We start from the raw sequence: 23,558 nt of genomic DNA, 5'->3' as shown, positions 1-23,558 counted from the left end.
TCCTCAGCCCATTGGCTCATCTGATCAAGATCCGGTTGTAATCAGAGGTAACCTTCTTCACTGTCCACTGCACTTCTAATTTTGGTGTCATCTGCAAACTTACTGATTATATCCCTTCTGTTCACATCCAAGTCATTTATATCGTGACAAGGAGTAGTGGACCCAGCACTGATCCTTGTGGCACTCCACTGGTCACAGGCCTCCAGTCCGTAAAGCAACCCTCCACCACCAGTCTCTGTCTTCTATCTCGAGCCAGTTCAGTCTCGAAATTTCCACAGGCCTAGCACTTAAAGCACTAATGATAATTCTAGGTTTCCACTGTAAAATAGTGGAATACTTTAGAAAGACAGAATATCTCAAGCTACAAGCATGGCCACAATTCAGTTAATATTTTGGGTCTAATGTTTGGTCAAAATTAAAAATAGTTCAAGACATAACAGGCCTTAATCAAGCCTCCTGCGTCTTAGGCTTTTTAAAGCTGCCCTTCAAGATTGATTAGATTCCCTATAGTGTGGAAACAGGCACTTCAGCCCAACAAGTCCACATCGATCCTCCAAAAAAAGGTAACCCATCCAGACCCATTTCCCTCTGACTAATGCACCTAACATTAATCAGTAATTTAGCAAGGCAAATTCACCCAACCTGTGCATCTTTGGATGTGGGAGAAAGCCGGAGCACCCAGAGGAAACCCACACAGACACGGTGAGAATGTGCAAACTCCACACAGGCAGTCACCTGAGGCTGGAATCGAACCTGGGTCCCTGGTGTTGCGAGACACCATACTAGAGATAAGTTTTTTTTTTAGATTAGATTAGATTACATTACAGTGTGGAAACAGGCCCTTCGGCCCAACAAGTCCACGCCGACCCGCCGAAGCGAACCCACCCATACCCCTACCCCTACATTTACCCCTTACCTAACACTACAGGCAATTTAGCATGGCCAATTCACCTGGCCCTGCACATCTTTGGACTGTGGGAGGAAACCCACGCAGACACGGGGAGAACGTGCAAACTCCACACAGTCAGTCGCCTGAGGCGGGAATTGAACCCGGGTCTCCGGCGCTGCGAGGCAACAGTGCTAACCACTGTGCCACCGTGCCGCCCAGGCTGTTACTAGTCTCTTGATGCATTTGGTACCTTTCATTTTGATTGGTTACACTAAACAAAAAAGAGAAACGTTCATGAGTGGAGATCAAATATCTCGAATGTGTTTCAGTTGCTTTCTTGGGAGCATTCTGCCACAAATGTGTTGCATTTCATGTAATTGCTTTATAAATCTAGTGCTGGGGTGTACAAGTGACATGTCCTTTCCAGAGGAGCTAATATGCAGTGATTAGCAACTCACTGCTAACTAAGTCAACGACACTGGTGTTGACTCATTTCTTGCTACTGGAGTTGGAGGATCTTGCAAAAACTCTGCTAGTGGTTTTTCTCCAGTGCTTGTTGCCAGTGTCCAATACTGGAAAGCACATGGGAGCACACGGATCAAAGCTGCTTAGTATATCACCTTAGTCTCGGTCTGAGATCTGGTCCTCAAAAGACTGAAGCTGCCACCTTAGACAATTAAAGTCATCACTGCCTCCATAATTGTCTTCATTAAAAAAAAAGAGATTCCCTAAATATGAAAAAGAAGGCTCATATTATCTGGCATCTTGCTGTTTATTTTTAAATTAATGGAAGCAAATCTTGTGCTATAGCAGATGGATGGAAGAGGATGTTAGTTTTATGGATATTTAGTTTAAAAAAAAAGGACCATCTTATCTGTTGCAGAGAAGTCAACAACGATACAGAACTCAATTTTTGACTGAGTGTTCAGACAAGCACCATCTGTGGAACTCAAATGGCCAATGTTGGAGGAATTTGGGGTTTGGACTGAATAGATCATACATTTTCTATCTATTTTGTAAATTATTTCCATGCTGCAGTCATTTTCTGGAGGGCAGATGCCATTTTGTGGTGAGGAGAAATGGAAAAGAGCATGCACAATGACAAAGCTTTGATCGGACCCAAGACATAGTCTGTAATGATTCAGTTTGTGCATATCATTGTGGAGTAGTTAGAGGGTAGTGACAGATTTCTAATAGCAACCAAATTTGAAGACTCAAGTTCTTCATGGCTGACAAATTAAAAAATAAAATAAAATTTGGAGAAGTCAAAAAGCTCTTCCATGTAGAGGATGGTGCGGTTGCTTGGAATTTTAAAGATTTGGTTGCCAGTAAAGATCATGCCAGTGATGCTTCCATGGGTAAAAGCATTATCTCACTGTGACTGTGCAAAGGACTCTCTAGCAATGAGAGGAGGCAATTTAGGAGGATGCTTACAATGAACTTGCTGTGGCAGACAGGACTGAGACTCTTTGTTAATTACTGTAATTCAGAGGACAACAAGACAAAGTCAAGTGAGATACTGATGAAAGTTGAATGGAGGGTGTCAGTTGAAGAATGTTGCGAGGTATTCTCTGGCGAGCATGGAATGCCTTCTTGTCTTTGATAAGCTTCTTTCCCATGCTTAACTCTCATTGGGTGGGCCAGAGAGGGTATACAGCATGAACAAAACAGCTCTGAACAAATCATGTATCTTATTGTTGGATCTTCTGTGTACTTTTATTCCTCATGTAATAGGTTTTAATGTTGTACTGTTGCCCTTGGACTCCTCCAAAACTCTTGCTTTACCAAACTGAAAACAGGCCCCATATCTCCTGGTACCAAATTTTATAAAATAAGTCACACTGTTTATTGGAACTGATCACGAAGTTAAAACAGAAAACTTTCGGGTCAATGTGTTATGTGTGCAATGATGCTCCTGTTAGCTGGATGTTGAGAGGTTGGCAGTCGGGCTGACTTAATAGTCTCGAAGTAGCAAAAAAAAAAGTATTTTTCTGGTAGGGATGGGGACTGTGTCTGGACAGAGAAGGGAAGAAAGAATAAAGGAGGGAAGGTTCAGCGACAGGGTGAAAACCAGAGGAGATCAAAACGACAAGAAAAGAATGATGGTGCAAAGCAAAACTCAAAATCATCATAGAGCCAAGCGGCATAGAAACAGGCCCTTCAGCCCACTACGTCTATGCCAATGAGCATGTACCAAATTACAGTTATCCCATTTACCTGCACTTAGTCCATTTAAGATCCTCATCCAGATGCTTCTTAATGTTGAGAGAGTACTTGCCTCCACCACCCTCGTTAGGTAGTACATTCCATAATCTTACGATCATTTGGAAGAGATTCTCTCCCACATCCCCTCTAAACCACTTACTCCTCACCTTAAACTTATGCCCTCTGATCTGAAACAGATCTGACGTGGGGGGGGGGGGGGGGGGCAGGGGAGAGGAGGGAGGGAAAAAGACCCTCAATCTCCACTATCTATGCTTCTCAATTTTGTATCCCTCAAAATCAGATGTCTCTCCCAGCCTCCCATGCTCTAGGGGAAAACAAACCCAGCCCATCTAGTCTCTCCCCATTAATCAGACTTTCCATTCCAGGCGACATCTGGTGAACCTCCTCTGTAGCCACGTCCATCCACACCACACACACACACACACGCACGCACGCACAGTAATGAGACAAGAAACAAAATATGGGGAGCTGAAAATTAGAATAAAAAGAATAATTCTGCTATTCTTTCTTAACACCTGTACTTTTGTCTCCATTTCTAATGAAAGGCTATTAAAATGTAAACTGCTCCCAAATCTGACGATTATCCTTTTCCACCTTTTGACACTTTCAGAATCCACAAGATTTTGCTACTACAACTGAAAAGTGCATCCAGATTTTACTTCTAAAAAGGCCTGGCTTTAATGTTTTGGACCTTTGTTCTGAGCAGTGCATTACTGTTCACTTGCACTTTTCAAAATACAATAGTGTAATTACCTCAGAATTACACAAGCAGAGGGATTCTACATGAAGCAGGGAAACTGAAGAATCTGTTCAATAAACAGTGCATTGAGCATAAGAGTAGGGAGGTAATGTTGCAGCTGTACAGGCCAATTTTGGAATACTGCATTCAATGCTGGTCTCCCCAATGTAGGATGGATGTTTGAAATTTCAGATGAGAGTTACAAGATGTTGCCAGGATTGGAGGGTTTGAGCTACAGAGACAGGCTGAATAGGCTGGGACCATTTTCATCTGAAGCATCACAGGCTGAGGGGTGACTTTAATTGAGGTTTATAAAAATCATGAGGAGCATGGACAGAGTAAATAGATAAGGTCTTTACCCCAAGGTAGAAGTGTCCAAAATTAGACGTCATAGGTTTAGGGCGAGGGGGGCAAGATTTAAAAGGGATCTAAAGGGAACTTTTTCATGCAGAGTGTGGTACATGTATGGAATGAGTTGCCAGAGGAAGTGGAAGTGGTGGAGGCTGGTATAATTACAACATTTAAAAGGCATTGGGTTTAATGAAAAAGGAAGGGTTTAAGAGGGATACAGGCCACATGCTGACAAATGGAACAAGATTAATTTGGGGTATCTGGTTGGCATTGACGAGTTGGATCAAAAAGATCTGTTTCCATTTTGTACAAATCTATGGCTTCAAACAAAAAAAAAGCCATGATACTGAGGTACTTCGAATTGAGGGCTGTTTCTATCTGAAAAAAAAATTCATATTGACTATAAGGATATTGCATTAAAAAAAAAGTCTGAATTATTCTGCAACATTGAAGGGTTTGCCTCCACTCTGCAGCAAAGTAGTTTTAAGGTGTCAAATTTGCAAAATATAAGCTGTTTTAAAATGTGCATAAATTCAATTAAACAAGTAGGGAAGCTTTTACAGAGAAGTTGAAATCACCAGTGATAAAAATACTATTTTAGAACGCCCAAGTGGTTACCTTTTCCCTATACATCTAGAGCCATCCTTTGGATTCCCATTTTGGCAAAAGTGGCTTTCACATGTCAAAGCTGCTATGGCTAGTGACAGTTTCCAGCTACTTGCAAACAGCTAGAAAATGCAACCAATGTGCTCTTTTTAAGACCCTTGCCAGTTAAATAGCCTAAGACCAAGAGCAACAGGAAGGTGCCACATTATGTACCATCACAAAAGCGTGAGAACATTTAGCCAAAGTCAAAGTGAATGACCTTGGTGATACTTCTGTGCTCTGTTTCAGATACAGCCACATCAAACAGTGACCATCTATGTCTAAATGGGCAGAGGCATCTGACAATGTTACAGACATAAAAATGAATTCCCTTTCTCTGCAAACCAATGCACGGCCTTAAAATGTTCCCTCACCAACAAGTAGGAAAAAAGGTACAGAAAGAAATGGAGGATAGACTTCAGGCTCTGAAGTATAGAATTCAAATTGAGAAATGTCAAAGTGGAAAATTAGGTGTTGTTCCTCGATTTTTAAATAGCATGTTAACTGCTTCAATGGTAAACCAACAAACTGAAAAGTCTTACACACAAGTTACACATAGACCCCAGTGACCCTCCCAGTAAAAACCATTTCATGTCAGGAAGCAGAGTCTGAAGAAGCTGTTTTACTAAAAGGAACCATTGCTTGCTCACTCGTTTATAATTTATGGCATATCCAGGGATTAAGCAGGGATTTCTCATTACTCAGCTGGCTAGTCATGTTTGCGAGCACATGACCTTAGACTTTTGAAGGCAGCGCAAAGAAGATCACTAAGTTGTGACTTAGGCTGTGAACAACTGAAAAAGATTTCTTAAGAGTAAATACATGTCAACATCTGTTTCCATGTTATAATTCCTACTTTTTAAAAGCTCATCAGTATTAGAAATAATTCAAAGACAAAGATAAGCAATCATGGTTTTGATAAAGGCAAATCTTATTTAACCAATGGTCTGACAGAAAACAACAACATACACATGAAATTCTAGAACGTGATAAAGTGCCACACAAGAAACTTCTGAGCAAAGCTTAAGTCCATGGAATAAAATGGGCAATGGCATCATAGATATACATTTGAGTGACAACCAATCATGCTGAATTGATGTTTTTCATACTGGAGGAAGGGGTGTGTAGATAAGACAGTATTAGGGCCACTATTTCCTCTACAATTTATTCTTGAGCGAGAACACAGATTCAATATTTGAAGGCATTGTGACTGGGGAGCAGAATAGTGATAATGACTGACTGGTTCCAAGATTCAATAAATAGTGGTTTTGTGAATAGAAACATAGCGTACAAGGTAAATAACCTAAAAGATTGGTTTGGGCTAGATAGCAGCCAGAAGAGGACATAGTATTTTAGGAAGAATGTGAAGGCTTTAAAGAAGGTCCAGAAAAGACTTAAGAATATTCCCAGGATGAGGAGCATTGCTGTATTAAATGTGACTAAACTAATAATCCAGATTAGTGAACAATATTTTGGGGACATGGTCCATATGCCAATAGGAGAGTTGATAGAAATCATGCTCATAAGTTTGTAATGTAAAAATTAGTCACAGTAATAATGACCACAAAACTATCAAATATTGTAAAGACAACCCATGTTATTCATAAATGCCCTCCTGGGAAGGAAATTTGCCATCTTTATCAGTCTGGACTACATAACCCCAGACCTACAACAACATGGCTCACTCAGCCTCGCTAGTGAAGTGTATATTCCACGAAGCAAAGAAACGTGAAGAGGTGTTTGCTCTCCCTGCAGAGTTAAGATTAGATAGAGGTATACAAAATTGTCTAGACAGGGCAGATTAGAGAAAAAGACGAGTAGAATTAGAGCCACATTACACCAATGCAAAGTAACAAACAACCAAATCAAAGACAGGACAAAATTTTAAAAAAACTCTTTAAAGCACTGTTAGCATCCCTGTAGAGGCCACAGCATTTAAAGAAAAATCCAAACTACCCAGGGATTAACTGAAGGAAGTTATGCCATAAAAGTTTTAATGTTTTAAATAAAATCAAACTTTAGTCTGCATGTGAAAAATTATAAAAGCTCTCAATTTGCTTTGCATTTAATACTTTAGGAATATAACCTTGATACTAATGATCAAAGCAAAAAATAAAAGTTTACCTTAAACAAAACAAATGAATTGTGGGATCAGACATTCACAACAAATTTGAATGAGGGGTGTAGTTATGAGCTGGAGTGGTTGGAGTCTACTTTTGGACATCTTTTGACGTAACTGTTAAGTCTCTTATCTGCAAGTAATTATAGTCTGACTTTGCAGGTTAAACAGCACTTTCTGCAAATCTCCTATTACTTATTCTAGAATAAGTGTGCTAGTATGAAGTAGTGCATCTCTCAGGTGGTACAGCTCGTCACTTTTCTCTTCTTGAAGCCTAGCATCACTGCTGATGTCATGTTTACCTCATTATATTTATGACTATCTCATTATTCTACATAGAACGCATTGACTTAGATAGTATGTGGTTAAGACAGCTTCCAAAAGGGATCTGCATGCATACCTGAAGAGAAATGAATACTTGAAAGGCTACAGAGAAAGGGCTTTGGAATGAGAAAAGCTAATGGCTCTTTCAGAAAACTCCAATGGACAAGACAGATCAAATGGCATCTTTCTGAACTTCAGAAACAGATTACAGACCAACAATCCCTAATGTTATAAAATTAATAAATTCAGCCTTATGTTGATCATTCAATGGGAGTTCTGTTAACTTTACCAATATGATGATGAAATATATGGTAAAATAACAGATTATACAAAAGTCAGGACCAGTCGAATGGCTACTTTTGATCTTGTAACAGAATCTTTATATTGTACAGTTAACTTTTGAAATATGACCCAAGCTGCTTCATTAGAATTTTGTGCTTTCTGCACATAAGACAAAAGCAGGAAATATTACGTCAGGAAGCTCAAGCTCAGCTGAGAAGGTGGGCTTTAAAAAGGAAAAGTTATTACAAGTGAGAAAATAGGAAGCGATAAATGTATTTAAGGCAAAACAAATGACACAAGTATGACAGTCGGGTGAAGAGATGTACAAGAAATCAGAACAAGGACACAGGGGTTGGGGTAGGGAGGAAATGGTTGTAGAAATGGAAGAAGTTTCAGCAAAATAGTTAAGCCATGAAATGGCCTTGTGGAATAGGAAACAATGCAAGGTCAGCAATGAGCAGGAATTGTTGTGGGACAAAGTATGAGAGTAAGATTTCAGGAGATTTTAAACTTTAGAGAACGGAGGTGACAGCATACAGGACAGGACAGCATTAGAATCATGAATCCTGGCCAAAGATAAAAGCATAGGCAAGGATGTCAGTTTAACTTAAGCAAGAAATGTATTATAGCTATAATTTGGTGTCTTTGATTGTATGTAAAGGAGAACCAGATCACCATTCATGGTTTTTAAACACAAAATACTAAAATGCAAACTGCATTGATTAGAACATGATCAGCCAGGTCAATCTCATTAAATTGGATTGCCTTGACTGGGACTGTTAATCTGGCCCAATCGCAGAGTCCTGGCTGACAGGAGTGTCAACGGTTCTGGTTACTCTAGGAGTCACCTCTATACTGGCTGGGTCATTGTCATGTACAATGCATGTGTAAATGTGAGATGATTTGGTGACATGATATTGGTCTTCATGGAGTTTTTTCACAAATAGTTTGGATCTGAGATAGCAGGAGGCAAGACAGAACCAGTGGAAAAAAGGAAGGGTATGCTGGCAGGCTATGAGAAGGGGAGCCTTGGTCTTACCATCTGTTAGCTGAAGAAAATTCTGTATATCACCTGAGGCTGGATGTGACATCACTTTGAAATCACGGAGGTAATGGATGAGCCAAGCTGGTGGACCTGACCAGCTTAGTTCAGTATTATGTTAAGCTTGCTGGCAAATCAGAAAGACAAAGTATAATTTTATTCTCGGTAAATTTTGCAAAAAAAAACTTTATGACCTACTCTAATTGAAGATTAAAATTTACAGTTCTGAATACAAGTTTACTGAACATTTTTTTTTAAAACTAATTTAAAATAAATCCCAAATTTTATACAAAATGAAAGTGGAAGACAACTTAGTCCCACAAAGTTCTTGTCTATGTTTGCATTAGACATTTTCAATTAATACAATAATAGTCAATTAAACTTCAGAAATTTTGTAATGACACAAACCTTTACAACTCAAGGCAGGTTGTAGGAAGTTTGTATAATAATTTTACAGTCAATTGGAAGACAAACTGGAGCCATTGCCCTGTTGCTTATAGGCCAGTAAGCAATGTCTGTTCCAATGTCTCTGTCACTCAAAATGGAGTTTTCATGCCAGGATAAATTGAAGAGAAGTATGGTAAACCTATTTGACATTTCCATGATATTTGTATTCAAAGCCTTCTGGCATCATCACACCTGGCAAGCTGTCCTCTATGAATAAAACATGAAAAATATTTTTACATAAATCCTCTAATGGAAACAGGACCCGTCTGATATATATTGTGTGTCATGCAAAGCTTAAAAATGTGATAAACAAGGTGTATGCAATCTGGTCAGAACACTCCACAACAAAAACAAAAAACCTTTAGGACTCTATATATAGAGTTCAATAATTTTAAAACCAGATTCCAGCTTTTATTTTTAAAAGCCCACTCATACCTTATTATGACATGGGTTGCTTGGAGCATCGTCATCTATCCCCATGTACTCCGCGGCCCATTATAATATCATATGGGGTGCAATCAGCACAACTAGCCCATTTTCTCACAATCATTTACTCAGCCTTTCTTCTATTGTGGCCTGTTATCCATGATCTCCTTGTTTACCCAGCCCCTTTCGTATGTTTTTCTCTCTGGATTCCGTCTCTACCCATCCAGTCACCTTCCCTACTCCCCACTCTACTTAGGCTTCCAAGCTACTAAAAAGATTCTGATCAGCATGAACTGAAGGATCTGTTTCCACGCTGTATGACTCTAGGACTATGAACAGTCACCAGAACATTAACTCTGCTTTCTTCCCACAGATGCTACCAGACCCGCTGATTTTCTCCAGCAATTTCTGTTTTTCCTTCTTACAAAAGAAAAGTCAATTGATAGATTTCTATAAAAAGAGGGAGACAGTGGAATCCATAGTGAATTCCATTCCTAGTGCATTGTGTAGACAAAGCAGCTATTAAATAACTAACCAGAATGACACCAGATGTAGATTCTTGATCTCCAATCTTTAAACATTCAGCAACTTACCTAAATGGATAAATTCAAGTGGTAGCTGCTTTCAGTAATTTTTTTTGCAATTTAATAAATATTTCTTCAACAATACTTCACTGTTCATTCTTGTGTCAGATTAAAAACCTATTATGTTCAAGCATTTGTCGTCCTGTTAATAACGCAACATGCTTAGTACTGTAATCAGTTTTAATAGCTTGCAACCAAGCTTACCTGTACATTTAGAAAAAGGTAAAATAACAGACTTCATAAATTTGACTGAATAGTATTGCGCTATAAAATTCAGCATAATGCAACATCATGCAATTTAAACAAAAATCTACAGATATGAATATTGACTTTAGGATGCTAGACCCCCACCCTCCCCTCCAAGATTAAGAATACACTAGTAGTATGGAACCCTTGATCTTTTTAAATCAATAGCATTAAGTACAGAAATGCCAATCACAATATTGAGTAGAGTAAATTTATTCCGAAATTTTTAACTAAACAGTTTATTATAGAGTTAGTGTTTTGGCAAGCAGTAATGATTTTTAATATTTTGGATGAATGCAGTAGAGATGACATACTTTTTTGACTTCTAAACCCTTTCCAATGCTGTGAGTGAAGACAATTTAGCCGCTGAAGAGATGGTTTTAGCAATTAGCTAGCCAGTCTTTGAAGAACCATTGGCATTCTCTCCATTAGAGAGAAACCAATTGGTTACATGGCTTGACAGCACCACTCTGCAAGCATGAGGCAAAGAAAGGAGGTACTGGAACTACTAGAGCCAGTGCAGAGACTGAAGTAAGCAAGCGTGAATTCAGTCGGCATCACACTATGGTCAGAATGAGGTAACTGATTTCCAACCACTACACCCACTTGAAAACCTATTAAAAGATTATTTACCTACTGAACCATCTCACTTGGATAAAACAAACACAGAATCCCGACAGAGTGGAAGCAGGCCATTCCACCCATCCAGTCCACACAGACCTGCCAAAGTGCACCCCACCCACCCCTATCCTATCCCTGTCACCCTGCATTTCCCATGGCTAATCCACCTCACCTGCACATGCCTGGACATTTTAGCATGGCCAATCCAACTAATCTGTACACCTTTGGACTGTGAGGGGAAACCAGAGCACCTGAAAAAACCAAACGCAGACATGGACAGAATGTGCAAACTCCACACAGTCACCCAAGGCTGGAATTGAACCCGGATCCCTGGCGCTGTGAGGCAGCAGTGCTAATCACTGAGCTACCATGCCAAATAAATGTTGAAAAATGACCACAAAAAAAAACCTAGACAAAATGTCTACTTGGTTCTCAATATGTTTCCCAGACAGACATTCTTGATGTGTGGTGAAGTCATGTTTTGTTATCTAATCTAAACAAATTCAATAATTTCAGAACACATAGCTCTGAACCCAAGATTTCACCTCAACTATTTCATCTCTAAATATCTATAAAATCAACAGCTACCCCCTTCCAAGTACCTTTATTTTAAAAGGAATGAAATCCTTCCTTAGAAGCCATGCATTATGTTTGGAACATTTTTGGAATTTATGCAAAGTCTTCAATGCATTTTTCAGCTTCAAAGTACCCACAGTAACTCCAAGTGTGGCCTGACCATTGCATGCATACACTCAAAATAACCTCAATAAAAATGCCACAGAGAAAAAAAAAAATCAGATTTTCAAAACAAAAAAGTTCTCATTATTTTAAAATATGAAAAAAACGATACGCTGGTGTAAAGGAAGATGTTCTCCTGAAAGAATGTATTAAGTTTGTTCTGCTTATTTACATTAGTGTCATTTGGATCCTTACCAAAATGAGACTTTAATTAGACTCAATTACAACAACGGAAATTGGATTCACCTTTACAGATTGTACTTCCCTAATCCAAGGCCCTCTGTGGTTCGATACTTACAGCATGATTCCACTTCCAGTTCTGGTCTATGTAAAGTCACTATTTAGGTCCAGGTCATGTTGTGCACATGTCCAGTCTGCACTTACATTTATTTTAGTGAAGTGTTTTTGTTGCTGGAGTAACAGAGATTATATTCTGGATCAGTGGTGCTGGAAGAGCACAGCAATTCAGGCAGCATCCGACGAGCAGCAAAATCGACGTTTCGGGTAAAAGCCCTTCATCAGGAATAAAGGCAGAGAGTCTGAAGCATGGAGAGATAAACTAGAGGAGGGTGGGGGTGGGGAGAAAGTAGCATAGAGTACAATATGTGAGTGGGGGAGGGGATGAAGGTGTTAGGTCAGGGAGGAGAGGGTGGAGTGCATAGGTGGAAAAGGAGCTAGGCAGGTTGGACAAGTCAAGGGGACAGTGTGGAGCTGAAAGCTTGAAACTAGGATGAGGTGGGGGAAGGGGAAATGAGGAAGCTGTTGAAGTCCACATTGATGCCCTGGGATTGAAGTGTTCCGAGGCGGAAGATGAGGCGTTCTTCCTCCAGGCATCTGGTGGTGAGGGAGCGGCAGTGAAGGAGGCCCAGGACCTCCATGTCCTCGGCAGAGTGGGAGGGGGAGTTGAAATATTGGGCCAGGGGGCGGTTTGGTTGATTGGTGTGGGTGTCTCAGAGATGTTCCCTAAAGCGCTCTGCTAGGAGGTGCCCAGTCTCCCCAATGTAGAGGAGACCACATCGGTAGCAACGGATATAATAAATGATATTAGTGGATGTGGCAGGTAAAACTTTGAATGTGGAAGGCTCCTTTATGGCCTTGGATAGAGGTGAGGGAGGAGGTGTGGGCACAGGTTTTACAGTTCCTGCGGTGGCAGGGGAAAATGCCAGGATGGGAGGGTGGGTCATAGGGGGTGTGTGGACCTGACCAGGTAGTCACGGAGGGAACGGTCTTTGCGGAAGGTGGAAAGGGGTGGGGAGGGAAATATATCCCTGGTGGTGGTGTCTTTTTGGAGGTGGCAGAAATGTCGGCGGATGATTTGGTTTATACAGAGGTTTGTAGGGTGGAAGGTGAGCACCAGGGGCGTTCTGTCCTTGTTACGGTTGGAGGGGTGGGGTCTGAGGGTGGAGGTGCGGGATGTGGACAGAGATGCGTTGGAGGGCATCTTTAACCACGTGGGAAGGGAAATTGCGTTCTCTAAAGAAGGAGGCCATCTGGTGTGTACCCTTCCACCGACACTCTCATTCGTTTGGCCGAACTGGTCCTCACCCTTAACAATTTCTCCTTTGAATCCTCCCACTTCCTCCAGATCAAAGGGGTAGCCATGGGCACATGTATGGGCCCCAGCTATGCCTGTCTCTTTGTTGGCTACGTAGAACAGTTGATCTGCCGAAATTACACCGGCACCACTCCCCACCTCTTCCTCTGCTACATTGATGACTGCATTGGCGCCACCTCGTGCTCCCGCGAGGATGTTGAGCAATTCATCAACTTCACCAGCACATTCCGCCCTGACCTTTAAATTTACCTGGACCATCTCTGACACCTCCCTCCCCTTCCTGAACCTCTCCATCTCCATTAATGACGACAGACTTGACACTGACATGTTTTACAAACCCACCGACTCCCACAGCTACCTGGATTACACCTCTTCCCACCCTATCTCTTGCAAAAATGCCATCCCGTATTCCCAATTCCTCCGCCTCCGCCGTATCTGCTCCCAGGAGGACCAGTTCCACCATAGAACACACCAGATGGCCTCCTTCTTTAGAGACCGCAATTTTCCTTCCCACGTGGTTAAAGATGCCCACCAACGCATCTTGTCCACATCCCGCACCTCCGCCCTCAGACCCCACTGCTCCAACCGTAACAAGGACGGAAAGCCCCTGGTGCTCACCTTCCACCCTACAAACCTCTGCATAAACCAAATCATCCGCCGACATTTCTGCCACCTCCAAAAAGACACCACCACCAGGGATATATTTCCCTCCCCACCCCTTTCCGCCTTCCGCAAAGACCGTTCCCTCCGTGACTACCTGGTCAGGTCCACACCCCCCTATGACCCACCCTCCCATCCTGGCATTTCCCCTGCCACCGCAGGAACTGTAAAACCTGTGCCCACACCTCCTCCCTCACCTCTATCCAAGGCCCTAAAGGAGCCTTCCACATCCAAAGTTTTACCTGCCACATTTATTGTATCCGTTGCTACCGATGTGGTCTCCTCTACATTGGGGAGACTGGGCGCCTCCTAGCAGAGCACTTTAGGGAACATCTCAGAGACACCCGCACCAATCAACCAAACCGCCCTCTGGCCCAACATTTCAACTCCCCCCCTCCCACTCTGCTGAGGACGTGGAGGTCATGGGCCTCCTTCACCGCCGCTCCCTCACCACCAGATGCCTGGAGGAAGAACGCCTCATCTTCCGCCTCGGAACACTTCAACCCCAGGGTATCAATGTGGACTTCCACAGCTTCCTCATTTCCCCTTACCCCACCTCATCCTAGTTTCAAACTTTCAGCTCCACACTGTCCCCTTGACCTGTCCGGACTTGTCCAACCTGCCTAGCTCCTTTTCCACCTATCCACTCCACCCTCTCCTCCCTGACCTATCACCTTCATCTCCTCCCCCACTCACCTATTGTACTCTATGCTACTTTCTCCCCACCCCCACCCTCCTCTAGCTTATCTCTCCATGCTTCAGGCTCTCTGCCTTTATTCCTGATGAAGGGCTTTTGCCCGAAACGTCGATTTTGCTGCTCGTCGGATGCTGCCTGAATTGCTGTGCTCTTCCAGCACCACTGATCCAGAATCTGGTTTCCAGCATCTGCAGTCATTGTTTTTAACCTAACAGAGATTATAGTTGAGTGTGTGTTACTGGAAACACACAGCAAGTCAGGCAGCATCCAAGGAGCAGGGAAAAAAAAAAAAATCAACGTTTGAGCTGGAGCTGATTGTCCTGATGACCATCAGTCCTGAAGGGCTCTGGCCCGAAATGTTGATTTTCCTGCTCCTTGGATGCTGCCTGACTTGCTGTGCTTTTCCAGCAACACACACACAACTCTGATATCCAGCATCTGCAGACCTCACTGTCTAAGATTATACTTATTTGACAAAACAAAATTTACTTTTGTAACTTACAGCTGGGTATGAGAAGCATCAAAAATTAAGTGCTCGAACTTCACAGAGGAGGAAATCCCTCTGATGCGGTCTAAAATACTCCCGACTGACCCTGAGAAGTAAACCCCTGCAGCCTAGTGATAGCCTGGCCCTAAAGTTGCCAGGTTACAGAGATACAAGCTGCATAAAAGTTGGACATTAAAATTTGTAAATAACATAACCGGTTCAAATTGACAGTCACTACATCTATACAATATAAGCTAAACATTTTTCTCTCCATCGCAAGATATCAAAAGGACTAACTTCAGCCTCTGCTCCAAGTTATCACCATTATGTACACACAGTTTCTATTTTTTTTTTAGCCAGGATGATCTAGGTCCTAAGCAGCTCACATCATGGACAAAATTAGTTTGAAATATGATCAAATTTTACTTTCTGAAAGGAAGCAGTATGCAGTGATCCTTAATATTTGCATTTGGAGCCAAACAGCATTAAGCAACATCAGCAATATGCACACAGAATTTGATAACTTGAAGCATCTTGTAAGTTTACTTTGGAGAAAGTGAGGACTGCAGATGCTGGAGACCAGAGTTGAAAAAAAATGTGGTGCTAGAAAAGCGCAGCAGGTCAGTCAGCATCCGAGGAGCAGGAAAAGAAAAATGCGACATTTCGGGCATAAGCCCTTCTTCAGGAATCCTGAAGAAGGGCTTATGCCCGAAATGTCGATTTTCCTGCTCCTCGGATGCTGAGTGACCTGCTGCGCTTTTCCAGCACAACACTTTTCAACTCTGTAAGTTTATTTTCCCTCGATGTTGTTCTCAAGCTAACTTTCATTGCAACGTGCCTCACAAAAACTGTGTACCCATATTTCCCATTCCCCCAGCCAAATGAATCAGGTTAAAGTAAACTTCACAACCTCAGCATGCCACTTGGAGGACCTCACATCCACATCAAAGGCTGTCGAGTCACTCCTCCTAATCATTCAGTGTCTGCTCTAGTCTAGACAATCGGCTATCAAAAATCAAATGTTCCAAATTTTTGTCATCTTCAGATTCAGCTACTCCAACATTCTAAGAGCAAATCTTACATCGTCCAGATTGCATGCAGCAGAGATCTGGTCAATGCAGCAATAACTTTTTCCCTCAGCAAGCACAACATTATCTTGACGCTCACCAACGTACATGGGAGTAATGCGTCAAAACATCTAAATTGATCATTTTTATTCTACATTTATCTCTAGTGTCAAGCTCTACAGCCATTCAAGAGCTCTGCTTCTCTAACCGTGATCTCAAATGCAACATCCAGCATTCAACCACCTAGGCCTGAAGCCTGTAATTCTATTCAGATACCTCTCTTTTTAAAAAAAAAAGTACATCCTACGGCCAGATGGGTAGAAATCAAGAATAATAAATGGGAAATTACTTTGATGGGGTTATACTAAAAGCCTCCCAATAGGAAATAGAGGAACAGAAATGCAGCAGATCACGGAAAGATGCAAGAACAACATGGTTGTTGTAGTGGATGGGTTTAGCCTACCTTATATTGACTGGGACTCCCTTAATGCCAGGGGCTTTGGTGGGGCAGATTTGTCAGGTGCATTTGGGAACGTTTCTTGAAACAATACGTAGACAGTCCAACTAGGGAAGAGACTGTAACATGCCTTGCATTGGGAATGAGCCGAGTTAGGTGATCAAAGTTTCAGTGTGGGAGGAGTGATCATAATTCTGTAAGTTTGAAGATAGTTATGGATAAGAATCAGGTTGGTCCTCAGGTTAAAAATAAAAAAAAAAGTGTTAAATTGTGGGAAGGATTATTACAACATTAGGCAGTAACTGGAGAAATTAGGATGGGGATGGCAGTTTATGAGTAAGGCTGACATATGGGAGTCTTTTAAAGGCCTGTTGATCAGAGTTTTGGACCAGCATGTTTCTCTGAGGATGAAAGATAAGGATGGCAAGATTTGGGTACCTTAGATGATAAGAGGGATTGAAACTTCAGTTGAAGCATATTTAAGGTTTAGGAAACAGAAATCCATCTAGGCCTTTGAGAAATATAAACAAAGCAGAGAGGAACATAAACAAGGAATTCGGAAGGCTAAGAGGGGCTTTGGCAAATAGAAGTAAAGAAGAATCACAAGGCATTTTATACACATCAGGAACAAGATGGTAACTAGGGAAAGAGTAGGTTCACTGAAGGATAAAAGAAGGGAATTTATGTGGAGATAGTGGAAGTGGGTGGGGTCTTTAATTAGTATGTTGCATCAATATTCAACAATGATGATAAGAAGATTAGGGAGGGAGTATGTTGATATTCTATGGCATGTCAAAATTAAGGGAGGTGTTGTTTGGAAATTATTAAGAAAATCCCCAGGGACGATTTGATCTATTCCAGGATCTGGAGGGAGGCAAGGAAGAGGATGTCTGGAGCCTTGACTGGCGAGGTTCCAGAAGATTGGACAATTACTTTCCCTGGATGTTGTTCTCCAGCTAACCTTCATTGCAGTGCGCCTCACAAAACTCTGTATCCATATTTCCCCCAGCCAAATGCATCAGGTTAAAGTTCACTTCACAACCTCAGTATGCTATTTGAGGACCTCACAAAAAGGGCAACACGGATAATTCAGGAAGTTATATGCCGGTGAGCAGAAAATCAAATAGTAGGAAGATTCTTAGGGTCAGAATTTATTTGCGTTTGGAAAAGTTTGGAGCTCATACAAATAGTCAGCATGTATTTGTGCTGAGAAGGTCTTGTCTCAAACTTAACTGAGTTTTTTGGAACAAGTGATGAAGATGATTGAGGAGGATAGGGCAGTCGGCATGGAGTTTACTAAAGTATTTGACTAGGTCCCTCATGGTAGGCTGGTTAAGAGGATTGAGTCACATGGGATCCATGGCGAGTTGATAAGTTGGATATAAAATTGGCTTGGATGTAGAAGACATGGGATGGAAGGTGTTTTTCAGACTGGAAGTCTGCGACCAAAGGTCCCCAAGGAATAGTGCTGAGATCTCTGTTTAATTAAAAAATGTTTACGGTCAAATTTGTAACTTTCCAGATGACATGAGAATTGGTGGTGGTGTAGCTTGTGAGACAGGTTATCAAAGAATATGGCAGAGTATAGAGCAGTTGGGCACAGAAACGACAGATGGAGTTTAATCCAGACAAATGAGATGATACATTTTGGAAGGTCAAATGCAAGAGGAAATGGCAAGAGCCTTAGCAGCATTGATAAACAGCAAGATCTTGGGGTGCAAGTCCATACCTCCCTGAAAGTGGCAACACAAGCAGATAAGATGGTAAAGGTGGCACACAGCATGCTTGCCTGCATTGGTTGAGGCATGGAGTATAAAAGTTGGCAAGTCATATTGCAGCCATGTAAAACTTTAGTTAGTGTGCAGCTCTGCTTGCCACACTGAAGGAAGGACATGGAAGTTTTGGAGAGGGTTTAGAAGAGGTTTAACTATGAATGTTGCCTAGATTGGAGCGTATTAGCTTAAGGACAGGTTGGACTAAGTCGGTTTGTTTTCGCTAGAGCAGAGGTTGAGGCAACAAAATTGTGCGAGATAGGAATAGGTTGGAAGTGTCAAACACTAGCAGGTACAGGTTGAAAGGTGAGAGGAGGCAAGTTTAAAGGAAAGTTCCTTTTTACTTGGAGGGTGATAGGTGCCTGGAATGCACTTCTAGGAGAGGTGATAGAAGTAGATACAATAGCAATGTTTTAAAGTGACATTTAAACAAACACACGAACAGGCAGATAGAGGGGTATAGACAGCATGCAGGCAGACGGGATTAGTTTTGAATAGCATCATGGTCAGCACAGATATGGTAGATCGAAAGGCCTATTCCCCTGTGCTGTACTGTTCTATGAGGTGGACTGATGAAGGGCTTTTGCCTGAAACATTGATTCTCCTGCTCATCGGATGCTGCTGACCTGCTATGCTTCCTCAGCACCATGCTCTCAATTGTACTGTTTTATGTCAAAGGTTTCAGCGAGCCTAAATTTTACCAGAATCTTTTGCTTTGCCTTTGGATATTTTCCTACATTGAAGATGAATGCAAAAGGGAAATTCTGGTGGCCAATAATGTTTTTTTAAGCCTACTGTTGCCAAGTTGGTAATAAATAAATAAATAAGTGTAAAAGGCACGCAGTTTTTTTCAGTTAAAAAGTTGGATAAACAATATCATTATTCCAAAGACAGAAATTAAAAACCTGACAGTAATTTATAAATACTATTACTAGCTAGTCCAGTCAGCATCCATTTTTTAAGAAAAACAAAAAACTTCCTTTGTGCCATTTCATTAGTTGCAAGCATTAAAACTTCATGTACAGCAGACTGAAAATTGTCAAAAATCAATCATGTATTCTAGCTACTAGACTGTATAGTGGTTTCAGTGTAAACTTGAGCACTATTGCAACCACATGTTATGTAGATCATTGTATTACATGGAACCTTTTAAAACTTAGTTCTATGATTAGTTTTGTCCAATTGTACAAAGTTACAAGTACCATAAAAACAGCATTCTTCCTCATCAGTTGCAAAACTTAAAACTTGGTATTTCAATTTAATTACATAAATGGCCTTTGGTGTCAATTTAGTACTATACAGTGTAACTCAACTTTGGACCAATTTAAATATAAACATCAAAAAAAAATTTAACCAGAACCAGCAGTCACAAGGTTTCTTCTGAGTACTTATTTCATGAGCTAGATATAAAAAAATTCTAAAATTTTAAAGTTTTATCTTTCAATATATACAGGAAATCTCAACTGGCAAACTGCCTTCAGCTAAGCTGGAACCAAATGAAAATACACTATTAAAAACTCAACCCATCCATAAATTTCAATGAACTGATTTTAACATGCAATATAAATGTTTTATAAATCACTAGTGATGCTGAGCTATAACTTCACCAGCAAATTAGCTTATCTATAAATTTTTCCAAACAAAATGTTTCTTTCATCCAAGTACTGCATTCACAATTACATACATTCAGAAACAATACTGTTCCTAATCAATCAGTTTTCCATTATTCAAGTCGTTACCCCGCTCCTGGCACAAGGTTGCCTTTATTAGCAACTAACAGTTAGGAGACTGAACTTTCCTCGTATGTTACATTTACGAGTTAAACTATTCAAGAACCCCCTGGGGTCTCATTGTAGCACAATCGCAGAATATGATGTCAGTACAGTATTTTGAAATAAGAAAGATTCAAGTACATCAAAGTTCACTTGAGGTGAAGCAACCGAAAACTGGTTGTGTTTTCAAGATAATCATTGGTATAAATAGTACCAATAAAAGGAACTCTGAAAAGTAGACAAGCGGTGAGTTTCCTCTGGGTAACACCATGACCAAAAGGACGTGATTTCAGAAGGACAACAGTTGTGGGGAGTAATGTTTTTCCTCTTCACTCAAATAAATATGCACTTTTTAAAAGAAAGAATTGGTAACCTGTATCATAAACAATTTAAGCAACTTTAACACGTAATCATTCTGCAGGTTTCTTTCACATATTGCAAAGTCATCTGTAGAAGCACGAAGTGAAAACGATACAAGTTAGCACTCTATAGCCCCCTGTGAAACGAAAGAGACAGAAAAAGTTCAAATATGTTTATTTTGAAGAGACTTTGTTGCTTACCCGTGAGATAGTTAGGGGCTGACTGTAGTCCTTGCCTCCTACTAATCTGAAGCCCCAAGGTGACGGTCCGTAGAGGGTCACAGGATGTGGCATTTTAATCTGCAAATGTTGCTCCAGCAGAGACTTGAAGCAAACTCCCTGACTACCAGTGAGAGTGAAAGCTGCAGCAATCTCACACTCTCGCTCTCTCTCTCTGCCCTGCCTTTAAATTCGGTGCTTCCACATTACATCACCCCGTCCAGCCCGCACCACTCAGAACAAAGACCCATAGACGGTCACGTGGCCCTGACTGACAGCTCGGCCGTCCCGTTGCCAGGCCGACCAGCCCTGGGGACCAGCACTTGCACGCAGGTGTGAGCACCCGCAAAACACCCTGGGAATTGTAGTTCTTCTACCCAGAGCATCTGTCTGCCTCCCAGAGGCTGCAAACACCACCCACATAACCCTGTTACAATCCTCTTACATAACAATTCCTGTTACAATCCTCTTGCAAAACCTGCTTACAATCCCTTTTACAATCCTCTTTCATAACTCTCTTACAATCCTTGTCACAATCCTCTTACTTAACCATTTTACAATCCCTGTTACAATCCTTTTACATAACTGCCTTACAATCCCTGTTACAATGCTCTTACAAAACCCTATTACAATCCTTTTACATAACCCACTTACAATCCCTGTTACGTAACCCTTTTACATAACCCTTTTATAACCCCTGTTACAAATTCTTACATAATCCTTTTATAATCCCCGTTACAATCCTTTTACATAACCCTCTTCCAATCCCTGTTACCACTCAAACAACTGCCTCACAACTTTCCTCGCAGAGCTGCAGGCACCATCTACATGACCCTTTTACAATCCTGTGGCTACTCAAACTGCCTCACACCCTTGCTCCCAGAGCTGCAGACATCACCCACATAACCCACTTCCAACCACCAATCCCTGCTGCTGCTCAAACAATGCCTCACAACTTCCCTCCCTTTGCATCAGCAGAGTAAGTGGAGGACTTGTTGTGCCCATTGTCAGAAGCGTGCAAAGCCAGAGAACATAATTATGAATAAAAACCTGAAAGAACTGCAGATTCTGTAAATCAGAAACAAAAACAGAAATTGCTGGTAAAGATCAACAGGACTGGCAGCATCTGTGAATTGAAATCAGAGTCAATGTTTTAGGTCTGGTGACTCTGCCTAACTGAGATAGGGTCACTGGACCGAAACGTTAGCTCTGATTTCTCTTGCTGAGCTTTTCCTTCAATTTCTGTTTTTGTTTTTGAACATAATTATAAAGCAAGTGACACTAATGCAAAAGCAAAAATTACTGAAGGCACTGGAAGTTTCTGTAGAAGTGAGCAGAATTAATGTTTCAGGTCGATCATCTTTGATCAGAACTGCCAGTCAATGAAGATGTTGCCTGTACTGCTGAAATTTTCCAGCTTTTATGTTCCTCATTACTGTCTTCAAGTGACTGGCAAATAAACTAAAGGCAATGTTATCTTGCAAACATAGAAATTAGAAGCAGAAGTAGGCCACTTGGCCCCTCGACATGGCTGTGTTTTTTATGCAATGATTGGTTACAATCTGCAGCATATTGCCTGAAGATATGGTGGAGACAAATTCAATTGTAGTTTCCAGAAGGGAATTGAATAACATGTGAAGAAATAATTAAAGGGTATTGGGAACAGCAGAAAACTGGGACTCAATAGTCTGTCTGTGCAGTGAATATTTTCCGATTCCAGGGGAACAGTTTTACAACTGAATTGATGACAGGGGTATTTGTAAAATGCAATGAACATCTATATGCCCATCCCTGTCTCTCTCCTATTTTATGCCAGGCAGTGGAACCTTTAGGTGGTCCATTTGCCTGTGGGTTCATTGATACCCTTAAGTGACAGGTTAATGGTCATGGTCTAATCCCACCACTTCTACTATTCTAACCATGGCACATGCCAGGCAGGTAGCCTGGCGACACAGACTGGTATTAACAAGGTGGACCTCCTCTTTTGGGATCTCTTATAGGAGGTGACCCCAGAGTCATACATCTGTGTAGTTCCCAGCTCTAGCCTCATAAATACAGCCTGTAAATTCCATCTGTCCTGTCACTGCAGCCTTCCAGCTGGACCTCACCAATCCACAAAGTTGCTTTCAATTCAATCTCAATTAGAGATCTGAGACATCAGATTGGCTGGCACGGACTATAAGGTTGAAAATCCTCCCCAGATGTCTTAGTAAATTGATGTCCCTTCAAATGTTAAAGGAATGTGGGGTGGTCGGTACCACCAAAGATGCATTCCCCGTTAACTTTTCACAACTATGTCTCACAAACTTGATTGAATTTTTTGAAGAAGTAACAATGAGGATTGATGAGGGCAGAGCAGTGGACATGATCTATATGGACTTCAGTAAGGCGTTCGACAAGGTTCCCCATGGGAGACTGGTTAGCAAGGTTAGATCTCATGGAATACAGGGAGAACTAGCCATTTGGATATAGAACTGGCTCAAAGGTAGAAGACAGAGGGTGGTGGTGGAGGGTTGTTTTTCAGACTGGAGGCCTGTGACCAGTGGAGTGCCACAAGGATCGGTGCTGGGTCCGCTACTTTTCGTCATTTATATAAATGATTTGAGTGTGAGCATGCGAGGTATAGTTAGTAAGTTTGCAGATGACACCAAAATTTGAGGTGTAGTGGACAGCGAAGAGGGTTACCTCAGATTACAACAGGATTTTGATCAGATGGGCCAATGGACTGAGAAGTGGCAGATGCAATTTAATTGAGATAAATGCGAGGTGCTGCATTTTGGGGAAGCAAATCTTAGCAGGACTTACACACTTAATGGTAAGATCCTTGGGTGTAT

General features: G+C 41.4%; 1 protein-coding gene across 1 annotated transcript in view; it reads right to left on the bottom strand.

Annotated features, from left to right (window-relative positions):
• Positions 1–20,906, bottom strand: part of LOC122556562 (PDZ and LIM domain protein 4-like) — a 126,932-nt gene extending 106,026 nt beyond the window's left edge. Inside the window, exon 1 of the mRNA XM_043703376.2 lies at positions 20,707–20,906. Coding sequence (XP_043559311.1) covers positions 20,707–20,799 — 93 coding nt within the window. The 5' untranslated portion in view covers positions 20,800–20,906. The remainder of the gene's footprint in view (positions 1–20,706) is intronic.
• Positions 20,907–23,558: the final 2,652 nt, after the last annotated feature.

Source organism: Chiloscyllium plagiosum, unplaced genomic scaffold, assembly GCF_037043375.1.
Source record: "Chiloscyllium plagiosum isolate Xiang-an unplaced genomic scaffold, Cpla_swu_hap1 HiC_scaffold_16, whole genome shotgun sequence".
In the NCBI taxonomy this organism is placed as follows: Eukaryota; Metazoa; Chordata; class Chondrichthyes; order Orectolobiformes; family Hemiscylliidae; genus Chiloscyllium; species Chiloscyllium plagiosum.
This window is presented reverse-complemented; position numbering and strand designations above follow the sequence as displayed.